The 19719-nt window shown below is 44.7% G+C and overlaps 1 protein-coding gene across 2 annotated transcripts in view; it reads left to right on the top strand.

Moving 5' to 3' along the window:
- The window catches only part of ADCY3 (adenylate cyclase 3), a 335432-nt gene that overhangs the window by 262811 nt on the left and 52902 nt on the right, over positions 1-19719 (top strand). For both annotated transcript variants that reach the window (XM_085613086.1, XM_085613087.1), the window contains exons 10-11: positions 10616-10777; positions 11921-12008. In XM_085613086.1, the coding sequence (XP_085469212.1) occupies positions 10616-10777; positions 11921-12008 (250 nt within the window). The remainder of the gene's footprint in view (positions 1-10615; positions 10778-11920; positions 12009-19719) is intronic.

Below are 19719 nucleotides of genomic sequence, written 5' to 3'. Positions count from 1 at the left end.
TTTTGACTTTGCCTTGAATGTGGGGTGCGGTGATATGTAAGTTTCAGAATCCTAGCTGCCCCAGTTGACCACACTGTGTGATCCTGGCCATATTCACTTTGCCTCCTATGCTTCGGGTTTCAGAGGATTAATGAGGTATTTCAGGTCCCAGATTGTCCTACACGAGCACATTCAATAGGAGTGAACTATCTTTAAGTAATGCACCAGTTGTAAGGCACACGATCATCCACAGTTAGGAAGTGATGAGGACACAGCAGTCAAAGGTTTACTTTTGTTTTGATGCACTGAGGGTCTTGTTTGCAGGTGTTTATTTGACTGAAATATGATTAGATAACATGGCAGTAACAAGGACACAGGAGTGTGCAAGCTGGTGGATTCTCTTGCCTGTTCATCTGTGTTTTACCATTTCACGAGTCATCATGGGTCATATTTTGGGCAGGATTTGTTCTCTCACTTGGTGAAAAAATAAAACGTGAGGCTGGATTATGTTATAATGCCCACCGTGTTGCAAGTTTCGCCAAGGAAAACAGGTTTTGTTGTTGTTGCAAATCAGCAATTGTTTGTCACTATCTTGATGTGCTGCTGCTTGTCATTTATTTATTATGTGTAAATGGAAGAATTGGATTTCTTGTTTGTGATTGTGATGACTTTATATTGCCATGGGTCGGAAGGGACGCCTGCCTTTTCAGCAGATAGCAGCCTCGGCTGCGTCTGCTGTGGCTGCGCTTGAGCATTGCAGTCATTAGAAGATAAAAGCCTCAGAGACCATGGTGACAGTCATAGCACCATCCAATGACCTTTGTCCAGTGGAGAAAGGTCATCCTCCGAGGCAGGGTAGCCTGCCCCAGAGACTGGCCCGATACTTCCTTTTGAGCGTAATTTAGAGCGTTCTTAACCTTTCAGACTAAAAATCAACAACAGCGGCAGATCATAAGTAAGTGCTTCCTGGGGTTGTTACCTCCTGAAGTAGCAGGTATTCCTTCCTGTCATGGTCTTCATTAGTACATCTTGACCCCCCCTCCCACCCATGTAGAAGAGCCATATTACACCTTCTTGTCATGGTGTTCATTAGTACAGCCTGACCCCCCCTCCCACCCATGAAGAAGAGCCATTTTACGCCTTCGTTTTGTGTTGTTCATTGGTACATCTTGACACCTGCCACCCATGGAGAACGACTTTCTGATATGATGTTCATTAGCGCTGCTTGACGCCTGCCACCCATGGAGAAGAGCCATATTACGTACACAAGAAGGCGTAACCTTCTTGTCATGGTGTTCAGAATACACCTTTGTCTTTCATGTCCATGCAGGAAGGCAGGGTGCTGATGAGGAATAGATGGCTGTCAGGGTCGATGGCTGGGATGGTATTTGAATCACAGATGTCTTCTTAAGGCTTTTTCCCAAAGAAACAAAGCTAGAGTCGATAACTGCTGAGGTTGTCTGGGTCAAGGGAGGGTTTTTTGAGCATGGGAGGATCTGTTAAGTTTTTATCAATGCTGCTTGGAAGACTCTGTGGGTGCACCTACACCGGTTGATAACCAGCAAGATGTGGTTGAGGGTATACCTTTGTGAACGTCTTTAAGCTTGAGAGTGGGGGATTTCCATACTCACAAGATGTTCCTTCGAGGAAGCCGAGGATGTTGGTGAGGTCATTGTGTGTAATCAGCCTGGAAGCGGGCCCCGTGTATGTATCTCGTGCAGGGATGGGCTGTACGTCAGTCTTCTTTCTGTTGGATTTAATGGATTGACTGAGGACTCTACCTTCTCTGATATTTGTTAAATCCGAAGGTAACTTTGACATGGGTGAAACTGGTCCTTGTATCCAAACCTTGCTCTATTGTAGTCAACCTTAAGCCTTACCCTTGTCCAGGTTTAGTATGATTTAAAACTGTAAAAATTAATATCTCTGTTTCCCCATATTGGATTTTTGTAATTTTGTTCATTAAAATATTCTCGGTTTTTATAAATTGTTTTATACGGTTCCTTAAGTTTGCTAGCCTGTTTGCTCAGTGCCTTAGCTACCAGGGGATGACAATCTTTACTGGACCTAACAAGAATAGTGACATCATTACTTGTGGTGTACTACCATCCAGCCAAACTAATAATCCACTTTCTCACAAGCAGTTTCTTAGGTATTTTATCATCTCGCAATTACAAGTTGCCAGTAAAAGAGTACTACCTTTTAGCTTAGCTGCTTGCCGATCCTTCTTCTTTGGTTATGTTGTGTTATTGGAGTGTAACTCTCAGCTGTGAGGCCTTGAACCCGATGATGGGTTTCCTTACATTCCCTGCATTCCTCCTGACCGCTGTACCCTAAGGTTGATGTTATGCTCTGTGGCAAAGACTTTTGCTTTACCCAGTTGCTTTACATCCTAGGCTGCACATGATTTAGGTTTAACGGTTCTTAATATTTGTTGTACATGTTTGTCTGGAGGGAATTCCTAGCAAATAGTTACTTTCTGTGTGCAAGGAGCAGATGTTAGCTGGTTGGTTGGGTGATAGATGAGTGACTCTCGAGGCAGATTAAGAATTGATACCTGGGTTGTGTGACCTCCTCTGCCACCTGGTCCCGCTCCAGCGGTGCAGGCCCGGCCTGGACACGCTGTCCTGGTTTCTAAGGGGGACAACCGGGCGAGCTCACGCGTGTAGCCCCTAAATCATATCTCACCAGCCCGCACGGGTACCTTTCTATAGTGGATTCACAGAGGGGCCTGGACTGCGCGAGAAGGAGTAAGCTTGTTGCCCCCCTCCATCCTTCTAATCACTTACCCCAAACGACTGGAGACCACTACTTTCCACCACGGTCAGTACGCAGCATGAGCAGAGATGGAGGGAAAACAATGGATGGCCACCAAGGTGCAGGTGTCCCTTCCACCACACCGGAGGGCTCCAGTCGGCCTCTTTCGCCAGGGAATGCGTCTTCTGAACTTATCGACAGTGGGCCTGACAAGTTGGATTTAATTTTGAAAGAAATCCGGGACTCCAGGGCGGCCCTCGAACTGCAAATCAGCATGCTTACCACGAGACTTACATTACTCAGGGCGGACCATGCGAAACTGGCCGATACCATTAAGGAGCACGACCAAGCCCTCAAAGACATGGATCCCCGAGTGACAGCAAACACCACAACCCTACAACATCTGCAGCAGCAGGTGACGGGCCTGCTGGATCGGGTGGAAGATGCAGAGGGCAAGAATAGACGCAATAACCTCCGCGTCATTGGCCTGCAGGAACACAGTGAAGGCACAAAGGCAGCAGAATTTATGGAAGCCTGGTTCAGAGACCATATAGCACAAGAGGGTCTGTCTCCTTACTTCTGTGTCGAACGAGCCCACTGAATACCAACTGGAGCACCCAAACCGGGCGCACCACCTCGACCTCTGATCGTAAAAATTCTGAATTATTGGGACCGAGATCTCCTTCTACAAAAAGCAAGAGAAAAAGCGCTGCTCCAGTATGAAAACCATTGTATCTCTCTATACCCTGACTATACCATCATGGTCCAAAGACAGAGATCGTCCTATTAAGCCGGGAAGAAGAAACTGCAAAAAGCACAGCTTAAATACGCCCTTCTATACCCAGCTAGACTGAAAGTCATTTATGACAAGAAAACCCACTTCTTTGAAAGCCTGGCGGAAGCAGAGGAATGGCTTGAGGTCATGTGCACTGGGACAAGCCAGGGCAGTCAATTAGTATTATCCTCGCAGGGATCTGCCAAACCGCAGAGACTGAGTCACCGCCGGACTCAGAAGACCACTCGGGCTAGGGGCGGCGCTGGACCATCACGTGAACAGCAGTGACTCGATCAGTAGGGGGCCCTTGTTGTTGCCAGGACATTTCGAGAGGACTCCACCAAGATCCACACGGACTCAGAGGACAGCACCCTCAACTCGGACTCTGAACACAGTATTACTCTGTTCCCCACGATCACACTCCGAACAGTAGACGACCTCATTGATAATTGAAGCAGGATTTTGACACACAACGAGCATGACACAGCGCAGGACCCCCTGCAACTTGAACTCTTGTGAAGAGGAAGTGATCCTTGACTCCCATAGACCATTATATCCTTTTCTAAACATTGTCTACAAATACTATCGCTATGTTTTAACCCGTATGATTCTGTCTTGAGTTTAGATTGTCTGTAAAGGATGTGGTGGCGGACTAATCCTATGTCGCTGCCAATTCTCACTGTTTTGCCGGGTTCCCGGCTGTAGATTACTCAGGAATACTTGGGCAGAACTACTGTCTCTGACATAATTAGTTATACCCCAGGTACCTCTAGGTTCCGTAGAGCCGCCAGGACTGTAGCCTCAGTATGGACATGGATGTGGCCGATGGCGGCGACCCCCCTCAGAGCGTTTGCACCGTTATTTGTTATATGATAGTTGCAGCTAGTTGTTGGGCCGAGCGTAGTTCGGGCGCGGAGCCATGTTTTGTTAATGTTAGAGGGAAAGGGAACTACTGGTCGATGTCAGCCTACCAGCTCCACCTAAATTGGAGCTCCATGCAGTCTAATGTGTCATGCCTAGAACCGTTGCCACATTAGGGTCCTACAATCTACTAACGTGGAATGTACGGGGGATGGGGTCGATACAGAAGAGGCACTGTATCCATGCCTATCTCCTTAGGCGCAAAGCACATATAGTTTTCCTGCAGGAGTCCCACTTAACGGGGTCAGAAGCACAAAAAACGTGCAAGAAGGGGCGAGGACAGGTCTACTCTACTAATTACTCTGCTTTTGCTAGAGGGACGACCATATGGGTACGCCAAGGGGTCCCATTTGTCGATCTAGAGCGCCGCATAGATGGCCAAGTGCGATACATTCTATTGAAGGGCACGCTTGATGGCACACTGGTGATTCTGGGCAGTATCTACGCCCCTAACTTTGATCAGGACCACTTTCTCCATAGATTGGGTGTAGCACTAGCGGAGTGGTATGGTATCCCCTGGGTGTTGGGGGGGGATTGGAATGCAGTCTTGGACACGAATAAGGATAGATCCCTTCCCCCACTACACAGTACAAATGCCCGTAAGCTAGCCGAAATATTTAATAACCGGTCGACTGGTTGGTTGCTTTCAGAAGTATGGAGATGTCTACACCCTACTCATAAAGAATATTCGTTTTACTCGCCCGTACATAGCCTCCATACCAGGATTGATAGATTCCTCTGCTCCAATTCTGTTGTAACTCAGGTCTGCCATTCCACTTATCTAGCAAAAACCCTCTCTGACCATAACCCCCTAGAGATCACACTCGCCTGGGGTAATGTGCCAACCCCAGTACCCACCTGGAAATTACACCCACAGTTACTAGAGGATGCTCCATTTTGAGCAGGACTTTCCACCACCATAACTAATTATCTAGCCGAAAATTGGAACACAGCCTCCTCCAACCTTATAGAGTGGGACACGCTAAAGGTAGTGGTAAGGGGGGCGTCGATCGGACAGATAGTGGGAGCCCGACAGGAGACACATCAAAGCTTGCTCAGAATTGAACAACAAATGTCTACACTAGAACAGGAGGCAGTGTCGGACCCAGACAAATGGGCAGCATTACAGAATGCCCGTATTAGCCACGCTGAAATACTAGAAACTTTACGGACGATTGATCATAGGGCTTATATGCAGCGAAAACACTCTGAGGCTGATAGAACTGGGACACTGGTTGCCCGCCTGGTGCGAGACAAGCCTGACCCACCGCTCATAACCCAAATCCTCGCGCCAGATGGGAGTATGGCCCATACCCAACGAGAGATAAATGAAGCCTTTTATGCACATCTTAGCACTCTTTATGCTGTACCCACGCTAAATATGAACTCTTCCATCGTGGACTTTTTGCAGGATCTTACAATTTCTGTACTCTCAGATGCAGTGCAAAAGAAAATTGATGGCCCTATCACCCAGCAGGAAATTTGTGCTGCAATTAAAGGCCTGAATCGTAATGAGGCACCTGGGCTCGACGGGCTACCTATCGAGTTCTATCATACTTATGCAGATGCTCTGGTCCCCACACTAGAGGCGGTATATAGGGCTGCCTTGGACGCCGGCCATCTACTACCAAACACCATGCAAGCATTGGTCACCTCGTTGCCAAAACCGGGACGAGATAGCCTTGATCTGTCCAATTATAGGCCCCTCTCATTGATGCCTACTGTATACTTCCCCCACTGCCTGAGCCCGTACGGGATGCTATAGCTCAAACCAATATACCATACATAGTGGTACGCAGCAGGGATGTCCGCTGTGTCCCCTATTATTTGTTCTCGCGCTAGAGCCTCTGGCGGTGGCACTCAGGCGGTCGGCAGACCATCTGGGAATCCCCATAGATGGCACGACCCATCTTATTTTGATTTATGCGGATGACATCCTCTTATATTTACGTGATCTGACTGCCGATAATGCGCCTCTTCCCGCTATTTTTGCCACCTTTGAACAGGTGTCGGGCCTTGCTATAAACCCGAGAAAACCTCTGGCCTATTTTTTCCAGGACGTACCATACCCTGACGATCTACGATTTGGCACCTACACCTTGCCAGTAGCCCCCACCACATTCAAATACTTAGGCATCCAAGTATATAGAACACAGTCGGATCAACTCGACGGCAATTTAGGAAAGGCCATAACGGCCCTTAAAGCTAGTGTGGCTTTCTGGACCTCCCTGCCCCTATCGGTGATGGGACGTATCGCCATCCTGAAAATGGTGATGCTCCTTCGCCTATTGTATTATTTTGTGAATTTACCTATTGTAGTCCCACAGATTATTTTTAATACCCTGAATGCTATATTAGTGGAACTCATTTGGGGGGCAGGCCGGCGAAGAGTGAGGCACACTGCACTCCCTACTTCTGCCTAACGTCAACATCCCTGCGGACAGCCCTCCTCTGCTAGAGACAGCACTGCAGTGCTGGAAGAAGGCGTTATTATATACTTCTAAAGTGCGCCTATATTCGACAAACATCCCCCTGCTGGGTATCCCCACACCGCAGGGCAGGCTTACGAAGACCAGGATCCGTGCCTGGATTGACCATGACTCCTTTTTACAGGCTACAGGGGCATCACCACGTTTATATCTATTACACGCTACAGTCTCCCATTACATCAGGAATACATGGGCCCCGCAACGTAGAGAACCTCCACAGCATAACTTGGTTCACCTCCTATATTATATGGGGGACACCTAGTTAGATGGATATATACGGGTATACGTGAACACGCCGCAATCCCACTCACATCCCTTAGAACAAAATGGTCTGAGGATACTAATACAGAAATCACGGCTAAGGTTTGGAAGTGCATCCTTGAACACCCTAACAGAGTATCCTGTAACGCCAAACTAAAATGTATACAGGCAATGGTTCTCCATAGGTCATACCTCACCCCACAGAGGATCCACCGCATGTTCCCTGAGGCACACCACTGCTGCCCCCGTTGTAAAGGGGACGAGGCATACTTCTTTCATATGCTATGGTCCTGCCCCCGCCTCCAGGACTACTGGAGAGGTGTCCGTCAATCTCTAGGCGAGGTCACACACCTATCTGTCTCAGATGGCGCCCTGGATTGCCTCTTGGGCCTTCGTAAACGTACAAGTCTGCAGAAAGTACAACTAAGATTTTTAGATTTGGCCCTCATACTGGCAATACGGGCCATTACCATGAGGTGGAAATCCCCCAGGTGCCCGACATTATCCAGCTGGCAAGACGACATGATACAATGGGGGAAGGCTGAAGGCACAGCCCTTCGGAGGGAGGAAGAGCAAGGGTTACGGAAACACCCCGTCTCCATGACATGGGATATTATGTTACATGACTTCGAACTACTTGATTTAATACCCCCAATGTGTAACCCTACACCGTGACTCACGATGCGGCTTTGTGATCGCCTGCCTCGAATCTCCCAAACCCTGAGCTACCTACAACACTACATGGGTAATGTGGGTCCCCTAGTGATACCCTACTAGCTCCCTTAGGCTACTATTAGAATTAGCATCTTCAGACCAGGAGTACGGGTTGGGTGGGATAGGGAGGGTGGGGGCGTAGATAGGTTTGTTTGGTTAACTGGAAATATCGATATGCTTTAAGTTCATGATATTTATGCGACATTACTTCACGATTATCAAAAATCTTAGATATTATTCGATAGTGCATGAAGATAATTTTCTGTCATGATATTCTAGACGGTGGATTAATGCAATATTACTGTTGAAACTGTATAAACAACAAATGACCTTCTGTAATAATCTTTGCATTGGATGTGATGTCAAGGTCCTCAATAAAGTATGTTAAAAAAAAAAAAGAATTGATACCTGGGTTTAGTTTGTGATATGTCTTTGTGTTATGTTATGTTATATGAATTTATAGAGCACAACGGTTACCCAAAGGTGTCCTGGCACTTAGCTCAATAGTCGAGATAGCAGAAAGCATAAGGACCCAGGTGAAACTAATTGCTGAATAGCCATGTTTTCAGTGGCTTCCTAAATGACTACAAGTCTGGGGAGGCCCGGATATGGAACAGAAGTTCATTTCATGCCCTAGAGGTGCAGGTAACGAAGCTTCTACCGCCCAAATTGGCTCTTTTGAATGTAGACTCTATCACCATCTTTGCTTCTAAAGAGCGAAGGGTTCTGTTGGCGGTGTACCAGCTAAACATTGCCTAAGATGGTCTGATCTACTGTTGTGCAGAGCCTTGAAGACTGTACAAAGCGCTTTAAATGTTACCCGTTGCCATATAGGCAGCCAGTGGAGCTTTCTAATTTCTTTTTTTACAGATGTAAATTTAGGAGTACCTGTTAGCAACCGAGCTGCCGCATTTTGCATTAATTGCAGTTTATTCATGTGTTGCTGTTGGATGTTAAGGTATAAAGCGTTGCAGTAATCAAGTTTAGATAGAATAAGGGAGGTTATCACTATTCGTTGGCTTCCCTTAGGTAGTATGTGCAATATCCTTTTAGCATTCTAAGGGTCTGTAATGTGGAGGCAGTAACTGCGTTCACCTGATCCCCAAAAGTGAGCCTATTCTCTATTATTACTCCTAGGTGCTTTGCTTTCCCCACGGGGACAAGAAGATACCCAATTCCTCAGACCACCATCTGGGTGACCAGTTTACAGTCATCCAGATCTTTAATGTCTTCATGCAATCATGGAATTTCTCACCGCTCTCTAATTCCTACCATACCATGAATTAGGATCCTGTGGTTGAGAGTGCTTGTAGGGTTTTGGGGTGGAGATTGCGGGATAGCTTGAGGATGAGGACAGTATTGCGATTGATGGGTTTCAGGTTTATGGTAGAAGAGGTACCTTGGATTATATTCCTTAGCCCTGTAAGTGCCAACAGGTGTTGCCTTTGTCTTTGACTGCCGTTAGCTTGGGGCGACTCTGTACTGCTGCTGAAAGCTGGGATGGAGAGAAATATGTGCTGGCAATCTCCTACCCCAAACTCAGGAGCTTCCTATCAAATCACGCAATGGTTTGCTAAGAATTCTACTGACGTCTAAGACTAAAGAATAGAAAAGTGTCGCCCTTTATTTAAAATTCCTTCCTAGGCTGCCAAACATCACTTTGTTCTGATGATCACATGATGGTGAGCTACTACAGTGGCTCCACAAAAGATTTTAAAGATAACTGCTGCACTTTCAGAACAGGAAGTTGTTTTGCTGCAATTATATTTTTATGGGTGAACTGTCAAAATGTCAAGAAGGGCAAAATACTTTGTCCTATAAGATGCAATGTAAGCTAAATGGGCGGCGGCGGAGGAGGAAGCAATCAGGGAGGAGGAGGCGCGGGGACGGAGAAAGTACCCACTAGCAATGGAATGGACCCAACTACTCTTTCAGTTCACCCAAGCCTGGCCCCCCACAGGAACGCACGTGACGCCGCTGTTGCCGCCCGGGGACACCCCGCCCACCCCCTCCAGCCCGGGGTTTTGGAAGGTCACGGCTCCCACGAATCCTGATACTCTGACCACAACACCCAATGGATCGCATCCCTCCTTACACACCGGCCGGGTGCGCCCCCTAGCGCGGAGGCGGAGAGTAATCTCACCAGGTTAGACACAGCAGGATTGCATGCGCAACGACGTCCCTGACCCGCCCCCAGTTTTCATCCCCACGGCGTATACTAACACGACCTACCTCGGCGCACGTACCCTGGCACACACTTCACGGTTTGTGGTTTCCCCCTCCCTAGTTCTGTCTCTGTTAAATGATTATTTCAGAAGAAAAACCTAATAAAAACGAGATCTAAGTCACCCTGTGTCGTTACCGCTGCCCCCCCTGACGCGGCCGGCCCCACATGGGGTTGTAGGCGGCTTGCTGTGTATTTTGCCCCGCCCCCCCTACATGCCACCTAGCACTGTTACTTTGGCCCTGCCGGCCCGAAGGGATGTAGGCAGTGGTTGAGCTGTACGACGGATGATACCAATAAAGATCTTGTTTGTTAAAAAAAAAAAAATAATAAGATGCAATGTAAGCTTTGAGTGTTTCCTTCTTCCCTTTTCCTGAATTCGCTGTGATTATTTCCTGGTCTTGACTAGGCATCTTCACATGCACTATGAGCCCAGAAACCTTCCGATGGATGGCTTGCATACTTATTGTGACCAGGATTTGTCTGTTTCCTCAGGTTAAAAGGAAAGTACACCTACCGCCTGTCCATGCGCTTCATCAACCCAGAAATGGAGACCCGTTTCTCTGTGGAGAAGGAGAAGCAGAGCGGAGCTGCCTTCAGTTGCTCCTGCGTGGTGCTCCTCTTCACTGCCATTGTGGAGATTTTAATCGATCCAATGTAAGTAGCTACTACTGTGATAATATGAGAATTATCTGGAAGGGATGGAGGGCTTTTGCTGTTTGACTCTGCTTCCTCTGTAATGGTAAACATCAACCAAAGGACCAACATCAACAATTAGGCCCATCATACAGTGAAGCTGGTTTCCCACCCTGTAGTTTATAAGCTAGATCTATTCTGCCTCTCAGTATGTTGTCTTGCTGTTTCATGTTGCTTCTTATATTAATGCAGATATCTATCATACATATATTTCGTGCCCCCTTGACCATAGGCCTCACTGAATTGGCTAGCATGTTGTATTTGCTTGTTAGCTGGCTCCACCATCTCTTACCAAATGCTAATAGCAAACAAAACATTTCTTGCACCACATTAAAGCCCATCATTTCTCTGCGCCCCATGCCACAAACGACTGAGACCTGCCTCATGTACATTGGGCTTGTGCCTCCTGCATATGGAATAGTCCAGCGGGAACTGCCAAGCCAGGTTCCCTCTAGACAGGAACCCTAGAAACCTCAGACTGGTTTCAGTCTTTTTGAACCTCATCAGTAATGGAGTGAAGTAAACCGTATTGCTTTCCTGGGGACACACGCTTCCACTAAACTATTGCCATCAAATGGAAAGACAACCCCCCAGACAGTTTTGGATGGGCTCTGCAAGAGAGTGAATTTCCTCCTTGCAGGAGAGTTATTTAACTACCATGGTCTTATGGAGAAAGGCAGAGAAACAATGGGATGCAGAGCTGACACAGGTTGGGAAGTGGGGATTTTGAGGGTTCATGTGGGTGGAGGAGGGGTGTAGTTGTTTGCCTTTAAAGCTCTTTACCAAATCTTTACATTTAGTTGTCATTGGGCCAGTATTCTCCTGATAATACTGCAGTGTGATTATGAATCACATAAATAATGATTATATCACACTGGTGTTGGTGCTGTTCATCCCAGAGTGATATTGATGATTTCCAAGATAGAAAAGGAAAGGAAAGTAAGTCAGTAAAAGAAACTAAGAAATGTCACCAGTGTTGTTCAAAAACCATGTACACATGAGGATACAGATTCTGATGTAGGAATTTGAGGAACGCAAGATTTGTTCCATCATGTATTTGTAATTGTCTCTTTGACTTATGGATCCATTTTTTTTTTTTTGCAGATTGATTGCTAACTATGTGACCTTTGTCGTGGGTGAAATCCTACTCCTGATTTTGACGTTCTGCTCTCTTGCCGCCATCTTCCCACGGGTAAGTGAACACACTTGTAATTACTACCATGCCTTCTGATCCTCATACCATATGGCATATGATTTCCTTGTACTGTATTTTGTCTTTCTGGAGCTTTAATGTTTTACTACTTAATTTCCTATGCTTTTCAAGAGAATTTTTAAAGAAATTGTCAAAAGACAAACAAAGAACAAGTAAAAAAAAGAGTAACACAAGACGAAAGAGAATGTTGAACATACAACTATGTAAGGAGATTGAAAGTGAAAGTCTACCATATTAAAAATGGACTTGAATAAACAGTTTCTAAATACAATACTATAATTAATATAAATCAGAGTATGTATTTAGACAGAACTTCAGCTAAGCAGGAGCTCCATCACAGAAATAGAGAACACATCACCATATTCACTATAATTAACTGATAAATCTATGTTGTAGTTATGTATTTATGTATCAGTATTTGTAGAGTGTGAATGTAGCTTGAGGGCAACAGAGTGCTGATAAGGGGGCTTGAAGATCAAGGGTAGACTCGGAGGTAGAGCTAGAAGAAAAGATGCGTCTTCATCTTCTTTCTGAATTGTAGGTGAGTTGGTGCTGATCTGATGTTGATAGATATGCTGTTCAAAATCTTGGGAGCATAAAGTCTGAGGAATTATCTTTAGTTTTTCTGTTTGTGCAATGTTTTGCCTCCAGTCTGGCAATATCTTGAATCCTGGTCTAGTGTTATCTTCCAGATTTGGCTAGTTTGTTTCCTAGGTAAGCTGGGGTCTTGTTGAGAGCTTTATAAGTGATGCAGCTCGTCTTGGAGATGATCCAGGCTGAAACAAGGGGGTAGGGGCAGTGTAGGTCTTTTAATGTGTAGGCGATGTGGTAGAATTTCTTTGTGCCCTTGATGAGCTGTACCGCTGCACGTAGGATACCTTGTAGGGTACTAGGTTGGTATTGGGGAGATTTCTGAGTGGAACATCGTCTGAGTCCAGATGAGAGAAGACTAAGGCGTATATTTTCTGTGAGGAATAGCTACACTTTTTTCAAGGGCGAGAGTTGAATCAAGCAGTAACAGAGTGTTGCTCGTATCAGCCATAGGTTGGTAGCTTCTTTTTTCCAGCATTGGAGCTCATATGCTTGAATTATTCCCCAATATCAGTAGTGTTAGACTAAAGCAGTAGTGAAAAAACATGGGGAGAGACCGCAAAGAAATTAACACTGAAAAAAAAGCTCGACAAAAAAGTGTGAAACCAAGAATGTTAGCCAAAAAGAAGATGGAATAGGCCAGAAATTAGAAGACGCACAGAATAAAGCAGGAAAGCATGTGGTTTCTATACAGACCGCATATAACAAAAAATAAGGATGTGCCGGAGAAATATCATCTTAAAAAACCTATAGACCTTGAGCATAGGAAGTGATCCCCATCTTCAGGGAGAGTGAAGACCGAGAGTTCGGTTCATTTAGACAGAAATCAGAACAGATTAGAGACCCTCCAAAAGTATGAGATGGAGGGGTGCAAAATTTGAGATGAGAACGTCTATGTTGAAACGAGTACAAAATATTCACAGTACCATTGGCCATATTCTCTGCTGCGATCACCATGGTGGCCAGCACACAATATCCCCCTGCAAACTATGCTAACAGACCAAGAAGATAACCTTCCCAAGCGATATCCAAGCTCTCTGATTGGCTCAGCAGACTTAATAGACCAGACTAAAGCATGAGGTCAACCAACAGAGGAAAATACTTGATAAATAATATTTTACCTGGAATTCTCCAGAAACAAGGGAAGAGGAGATGAAGTATATGGTTAGAGTACATAAGTCGAAATTACAGTTCAATGCCAGCACCAATCAATAGTTGAGGTTGTCTCAATAGCAAAGCTAACCCTAGTAAGGACAACATACTAATAGGACTGCGTCTGTTAAAATATGCTTCCTCCCTCCTGCAAATAACCAACCAGATTATAAAAAACAAAATTACAAAAGTGTACAATAGCAGAGGTCCCCCCAGTTGATGATTCCTGGGTGTTAAACATTCCATGAAAACATGGGAAAGAATGAATAGAAAAGTGCAAAAGCCGCAAGGGAAGATAGACTGTTCTGCCAGAATGGACCATCTAATAGAGAACTTCAAACCCCTGCTCCATCCCTGGACAAATTTGACAATCACAAATGCACTACTGGATCCCACAGATATTAAATTAGAAGTAATCCCATTAAACACGGGGAGCAATGGCTCACAAGATTGTGGAATTCTAAAGAAGTGATAATATCAGAACTCAATGAGTGGTGCCAAAAACAAGTAAAGCAACAAAGATGAAACACATGAGAAACAGAGGGAATAACCCCTAAGCAGGGAAGTCATACTGAGGAAGATACATCACATCTGAGCAAAGGTAATATATGGGTTAAAGAACCCTATTCTGTATATTATTCCTTTAAGAGGTTAAGGAACTCCGAGGTGACTTGCAATATCCTTATCATGTACTTCAAGGGGTACTTTATTCCTTATAATACATGGTCACACCATCACCTTTACCCCAAATGACTTAAATCCTTGCTGCATAGGTCTTTCATATAAAAGAGAGAGCATGTTTGCAACCATAAAAAATAAAAATCGAATCTCTGGTGCAAATCTAGACATATTAAAAAAGCTGTTATATATTTGTTGCAAAAGATATTACAATCAGTTTAATGTCAGTTTTTCTTTTTTTTTTTAAAAGGCTCAGTTATTCGGATTGTGTAGAAACATGCAGAAAGATTATAACTTTTCTATAACGACCTCAGAATTGAAAAAAAATAAACATGTTGCCATATATATTTCTTTTCTGCCTATCACTACACAGAAAAACAGAGAAGAAAGAAAAGTCACGTTGTGCTTTAAACAGCTTCTTTAATTCTGCTCTAGACCTGAATTGCCTTTCTCCGCTGCTTCTGACTCTGGCAGCAGGCGTTGTGACTTCAGAATGCAACTATAGTAAGTTACAATAGTTGAATTCTGACGTAAATTCTTAGTAATCGACAACTGGGTGCATCCCAAGTCACCAATTATAATGAAATTAGAGGCAGGGTTTTATAATGAGATTGCAGAGTCCTGTGCATTGTAATATACAATTTGCAAATAACCTGGTGCCAAAGACAAGAGAGTTATGTAGCAGAAGATGCAACACCCTGCTGTCAGCACACATTTTAAGCAATTGGTGTATGAAAGACCTTGAAGGAGAGACCAAAAATATGACAGCTATCGCGGATAATTTGCATCTAAAATAGATTCATAAACTGCTAAAGCAGAATCAGATGCCATAAGCAGTCAGACGAACCTCACTACCTCCTGAGAAAGGCCGGGTAAGAACTGCAAAATATAGACATGGTGTAATGGTGTCCTGGAATACTGCAGGTGTTTGAGGAAAGTTAAATGATCCGGATATAGTTAAGTTCTTACAATTATTTGATCATATCCACGTGCAGGTGACCTGGAAAGTAGTTTCAAGCAATGTCAAAAGAGGCCAAGGTGCACTCTTGCTGTCCAGAGACAGGGTTTGTACACTTCAGAAAATAGTGCCAAGTGAAACACATTCAAAGCTGTTCTCGACAGAAATATATACATTTCTCCCAAGAGGAGGTCTGGGTTATATTCCTATTTATATAAAACTGGAAGGGCCAAATTACTATATCCTAATCAAGGAAAATGATGTACATTGCTTGACAGATGAAGGGTGATAATCCATTAAGCACATCTGTAGATACTGGAGACTTCACTGTCACAATTGGAGTTTATAGTGGCAAGGAAACAGATTATCTAGAGATGAGAGGTGTAGTAGGCTCACCAGCCGCCCCATATGCATTGATGACAGGTGAAGAAAGGGACATCTTTGAGGACTTCTGCATCAAAGTGGGTTTGTGCTTCCTACTTCACACTGTACAACTGTGTTGGACTTGGCCCTTCCTGCCGGGTCATCCCCAGACTTTTTTCCTTCCTCCTTCTATTTTGTGCTGGCTTTAGGGCTCCGTGCACTTTACCACCACTAACCAGTGCTAACATGATTGTGCTCTCTCTTCTAAACATGGTAGCATTGGCTTATACCCAATTTGTATATTTAATTTACTTATAAGTCTCTATTAAAGTGGCACTACATGTGCCCGGGGCCTGTAAATTAAATGCTACTAGTGGGTCTTCAGCATTGATTGTGCCACTCACTAAAGTAGCCCTTTAGACATGTCTTAGACCTGCCATTGCAGAGCATTTGTGTGCGGTTTTAAACTACCATGTCAACCTGGCAAAATAAACCTTTTGCCAGGTTCAAACCTTCATTTTTATATATATATGTCACCTGTAGGGACAGCCCAGATGGCAAGATGCAATGTATTCAAAATGTAGGACATGTACTTTAAAATTTTACATGTCCTGGTTGTGAAAAAGATTTACATTTGTTATTCATGACTGCAATGCCCATCTCTTCCGTAGGATAATATTGGAGTTGCCTTTTTACATTTAATCCGCTGTAATTTCTAGTTGGGAGCAGGTGGCTATGTCATGTCTCTATTGAAAAATGTGCATGTTCCTGTCCTTAATCATTTTGTGCCTATAGCCTGTCTTGGGTCACATGACTAGAAGTAGCTGACAGACTCTGTGAATTCCTCACAGACAGTCATACAATAGGAAAATTAGATGTGCAATAGCAGAGGTTCCGAGTTGATAATTCCCGAGTGTTAAACATTCCATGAAACTATGCGAACGAATGAATAGAAAACTACAAGCACCACAAGGGAAGATAGAATGTTCTGCCAAAATGGACTGTGTGATAGAGAAATCCAAACCCTGGCACTATCCTCGGATAAAATGAACAGTCACAAATGCACTACTGGATCCCACAGGTATTGAAATTAGAAGTGACGCCATTAAACACGGGGAGCTATGGCTCACAAGATTGTGGAATTCTAAAAATGTGATAGTATCAGAACTCCCTGAATGATGCCAAAAATAAGTAAAGCAACAAAGATGAAATTCATGAGAAACAGAGGGAAATAACCACTAAGCAGAGAAGGCATGCTGAGGAAGATGCATCACCCCTGGGCAATTGTAATATATGCATTAAAGTACCCCATGTCGTACATTATTTATTTATAGGGTTAAGGAACTCTGAGGTGATTTGCTATATCCTTATTATGTCAGTCAGGGGGTATCTTATTCCTTATAATACATGTTCACACCATCACCTCTTCCTCAAATAACTTAAATCCTTTCTGCGTACAAACATTTAAAAAAAAATGTAATCTCTAGTGTTAATTTAGATACATTAAAAAGCTGTTCCATATTTGTTGCAAACGATAGTAGAATCAGTTTATTATGTCAGTTTTGCTTTTCAAAAAAGGAACACTAATTTTGAATGTGTAGAAGCATGCAGAAAAATTATAACTTAGCATTTAAGATACCAAATATCTAGTCCCAAGGCTCCAGTCTGGTGACGGGACATCACCTCCCATCGTCAAATGAAAAGCTTCCACCAGAGCTCAAGCTCACATTGTACACACTAGGGGACAATCTGAATCTCCTAGAGGCGTAAGCCCCAGACAGTGACCGCTTTTTTGGCATCAGGGAACAGTAACCACATTGTACCCTCCAGGAAGGCAGCCCCTCTGCATCAGTAGGTGGCAGTGAACAGGTGATTGATTTTAAGTTCACTCATGCAGCAATTAGTGGGGGCCTCTGAGCATGACCACAGGAAAAGACCCAATGTGGAGCAGCACATGTGCGCCGCTCTGTGAGCCAAGACGCAGTTGCAGCTTCAGCTAGGGTGGTAGACCCCTGTAAAAAGACTCATGCGTCACTTAAGCTGCGGCCTGGCCCAGAGCGGAGATGAAAGCTGTCACCATAGCCAAGGCAAGTGGACCCGCAGGGAAGTGTCAGAGCTCAGTGTGAATGGTGGCCCTGGGCCAAGCAGGTTTGAGCGCCTCCAACTGGGGTGCTCTGATCTGAGGAGCATGGGATAGAATGCCCATTCCATGAGGCAACAGAGTGACGCCTCTGAGAACTATTCAGGGATGGTGGCACAGAACTGATGTGGACCATGTGTAGCAGACCCGTGAATAGGCGCCGGACCTCGATGTTCTGTCAACAACAAGGCAAGAGCTGAGTCAATGCCTAAAGCACGAAGCACCTGAGATGGCAGCAGACGTAGTTGGGGTCCGCCACACCCCATATGACGAAACAGAGCTCCTCACACTGACGAACTGACAGAACAAGAGTGACGTGGGGTACTGGAAAAAGCACCCTAATCAGTCTGTGGAAAATCAGACTTGCTGGTTCTCCATTATGTACAGCTTACTACGACCCTTTGGAAGAAGTTAAAGTAATTTACTGAGGGGGTATAGTCTGATGCGAGCATAGGATGGGTTTGGCTGCTGATGTAGTGCAGTGGCCACAAGGAGCATTCGCGTCCAGCAACAAGAAAGGTGAGGAATAGCAGATACAAAGCAAATCCCATTCTTCCTGCTGCAGATTCCTGTGAGGACTGACAACCTGGGCATTGTGCGTGGACACTAAACAGGAAAGTGCTAATTGCTGACACCGCCAAGGGTTACTGGACCTGTCCAACCAACCCCGTCCCCTTTTGTGAGCGTTACCACGCGCCGTAACTCCAGAGCAACTTTTAGATATGGGTGGACTTGATGTATCAGGATCAGGTCCACTTTCCATTACATTAAATGTGCAGTTTAGTTGAACCTCACCATTTGTGCAGGGTTACGTTGGCCTTCGGTATACCCGACTTGGCCGCATTTTTGGTTGTTACTGGATTTCTAGTCCAGCCGCAGTGGAACTGCACCACCTTAGGAGACTATTGACACGTTATAGCTTTGACTGTGCTGCTGTTCCACTTCTTCGTTACGTGGCAGGGCCTCATATCGGCTTTGTTTCAACTATAGATCGTGTCCTATCAATTGATTACTTACTTCATTAGGATATTTTGGAAACACGTTTTTATTTGGACCGTTTGTGTATCTTGACTTGACGACGAATCGGCCAGGAGTTGTTTTTTGCCCTGAGAAAGTCTGAATACTTATTAGTCCAGACGAAACACGTGTTGGCTGCTTCATATGCTGGGAATATTTTCTGGAAATCAATAAAATGAATGATGTTTACAGAAGTCCTGTGAAGTATTCTGTGCATTATTGGATCCCCTTGGAATTATAGGAGTATTGGAATTGACTTATGGAATCGTGATAGACATTTGTCCAATATTTTGCTTACTGTCTGGGACTATATTTAACTGATGAGGGGTGTGCTGTATTAGCTTGTATTTCTGTCATTGCGGTGCATGTTGATTTCAACGTGCCGATAGCACTCTTGGGTGGTGGGTGTTTCAAGCTAGCTAAGCACCCCGCTGTACAGCAATTTTTCACTATTCACGCCATTTGACTGAGAATTTAAACAATATTGGATTATTTTGATGTGCGGTATCTCCCTTTTAGGGAACACTACTACCCTTGTTTGTGATTGCCTCTGCAGCACCATGACTGGTGGTAGAGGTAAAACAAGACTCAAACCTAAAGGGCCTGCAGTGATGCCACAAGCAGTGCTTGAAAAAACCAGAAGCGGCAGAGAAAGAGCGAACAAGATGGACCCGGGAGATGACTCCAAGAACCGGGAGGGAGCGGGCAAGGGGGAATCCAAGCTGTCACTAAACCTTTCCTCCTTCAAGCTTTCCAGAAGATCAAAGATGAAACAGAAACAGTTAAGACAG

The sequence above is a fragment of the Triturus cristatus genome, chromosome 6, assembly GCF_964204655.1.
Source record: "Triturus cristatus chromosome 6, aTriCri1.1, whole genome shotgun sequence".
In the NCBI taxonomy this organism is placed as follows: Eukaryota; Metazoa; Chordata; class Amphibia; order Caudata; family Salamandridae; genus Triturus; species Triturus cristatus.
Note: the sequence above shows the minus strand (reverse complement) of the source record. Positions and strands in the feature narration are given on the sequence as shown.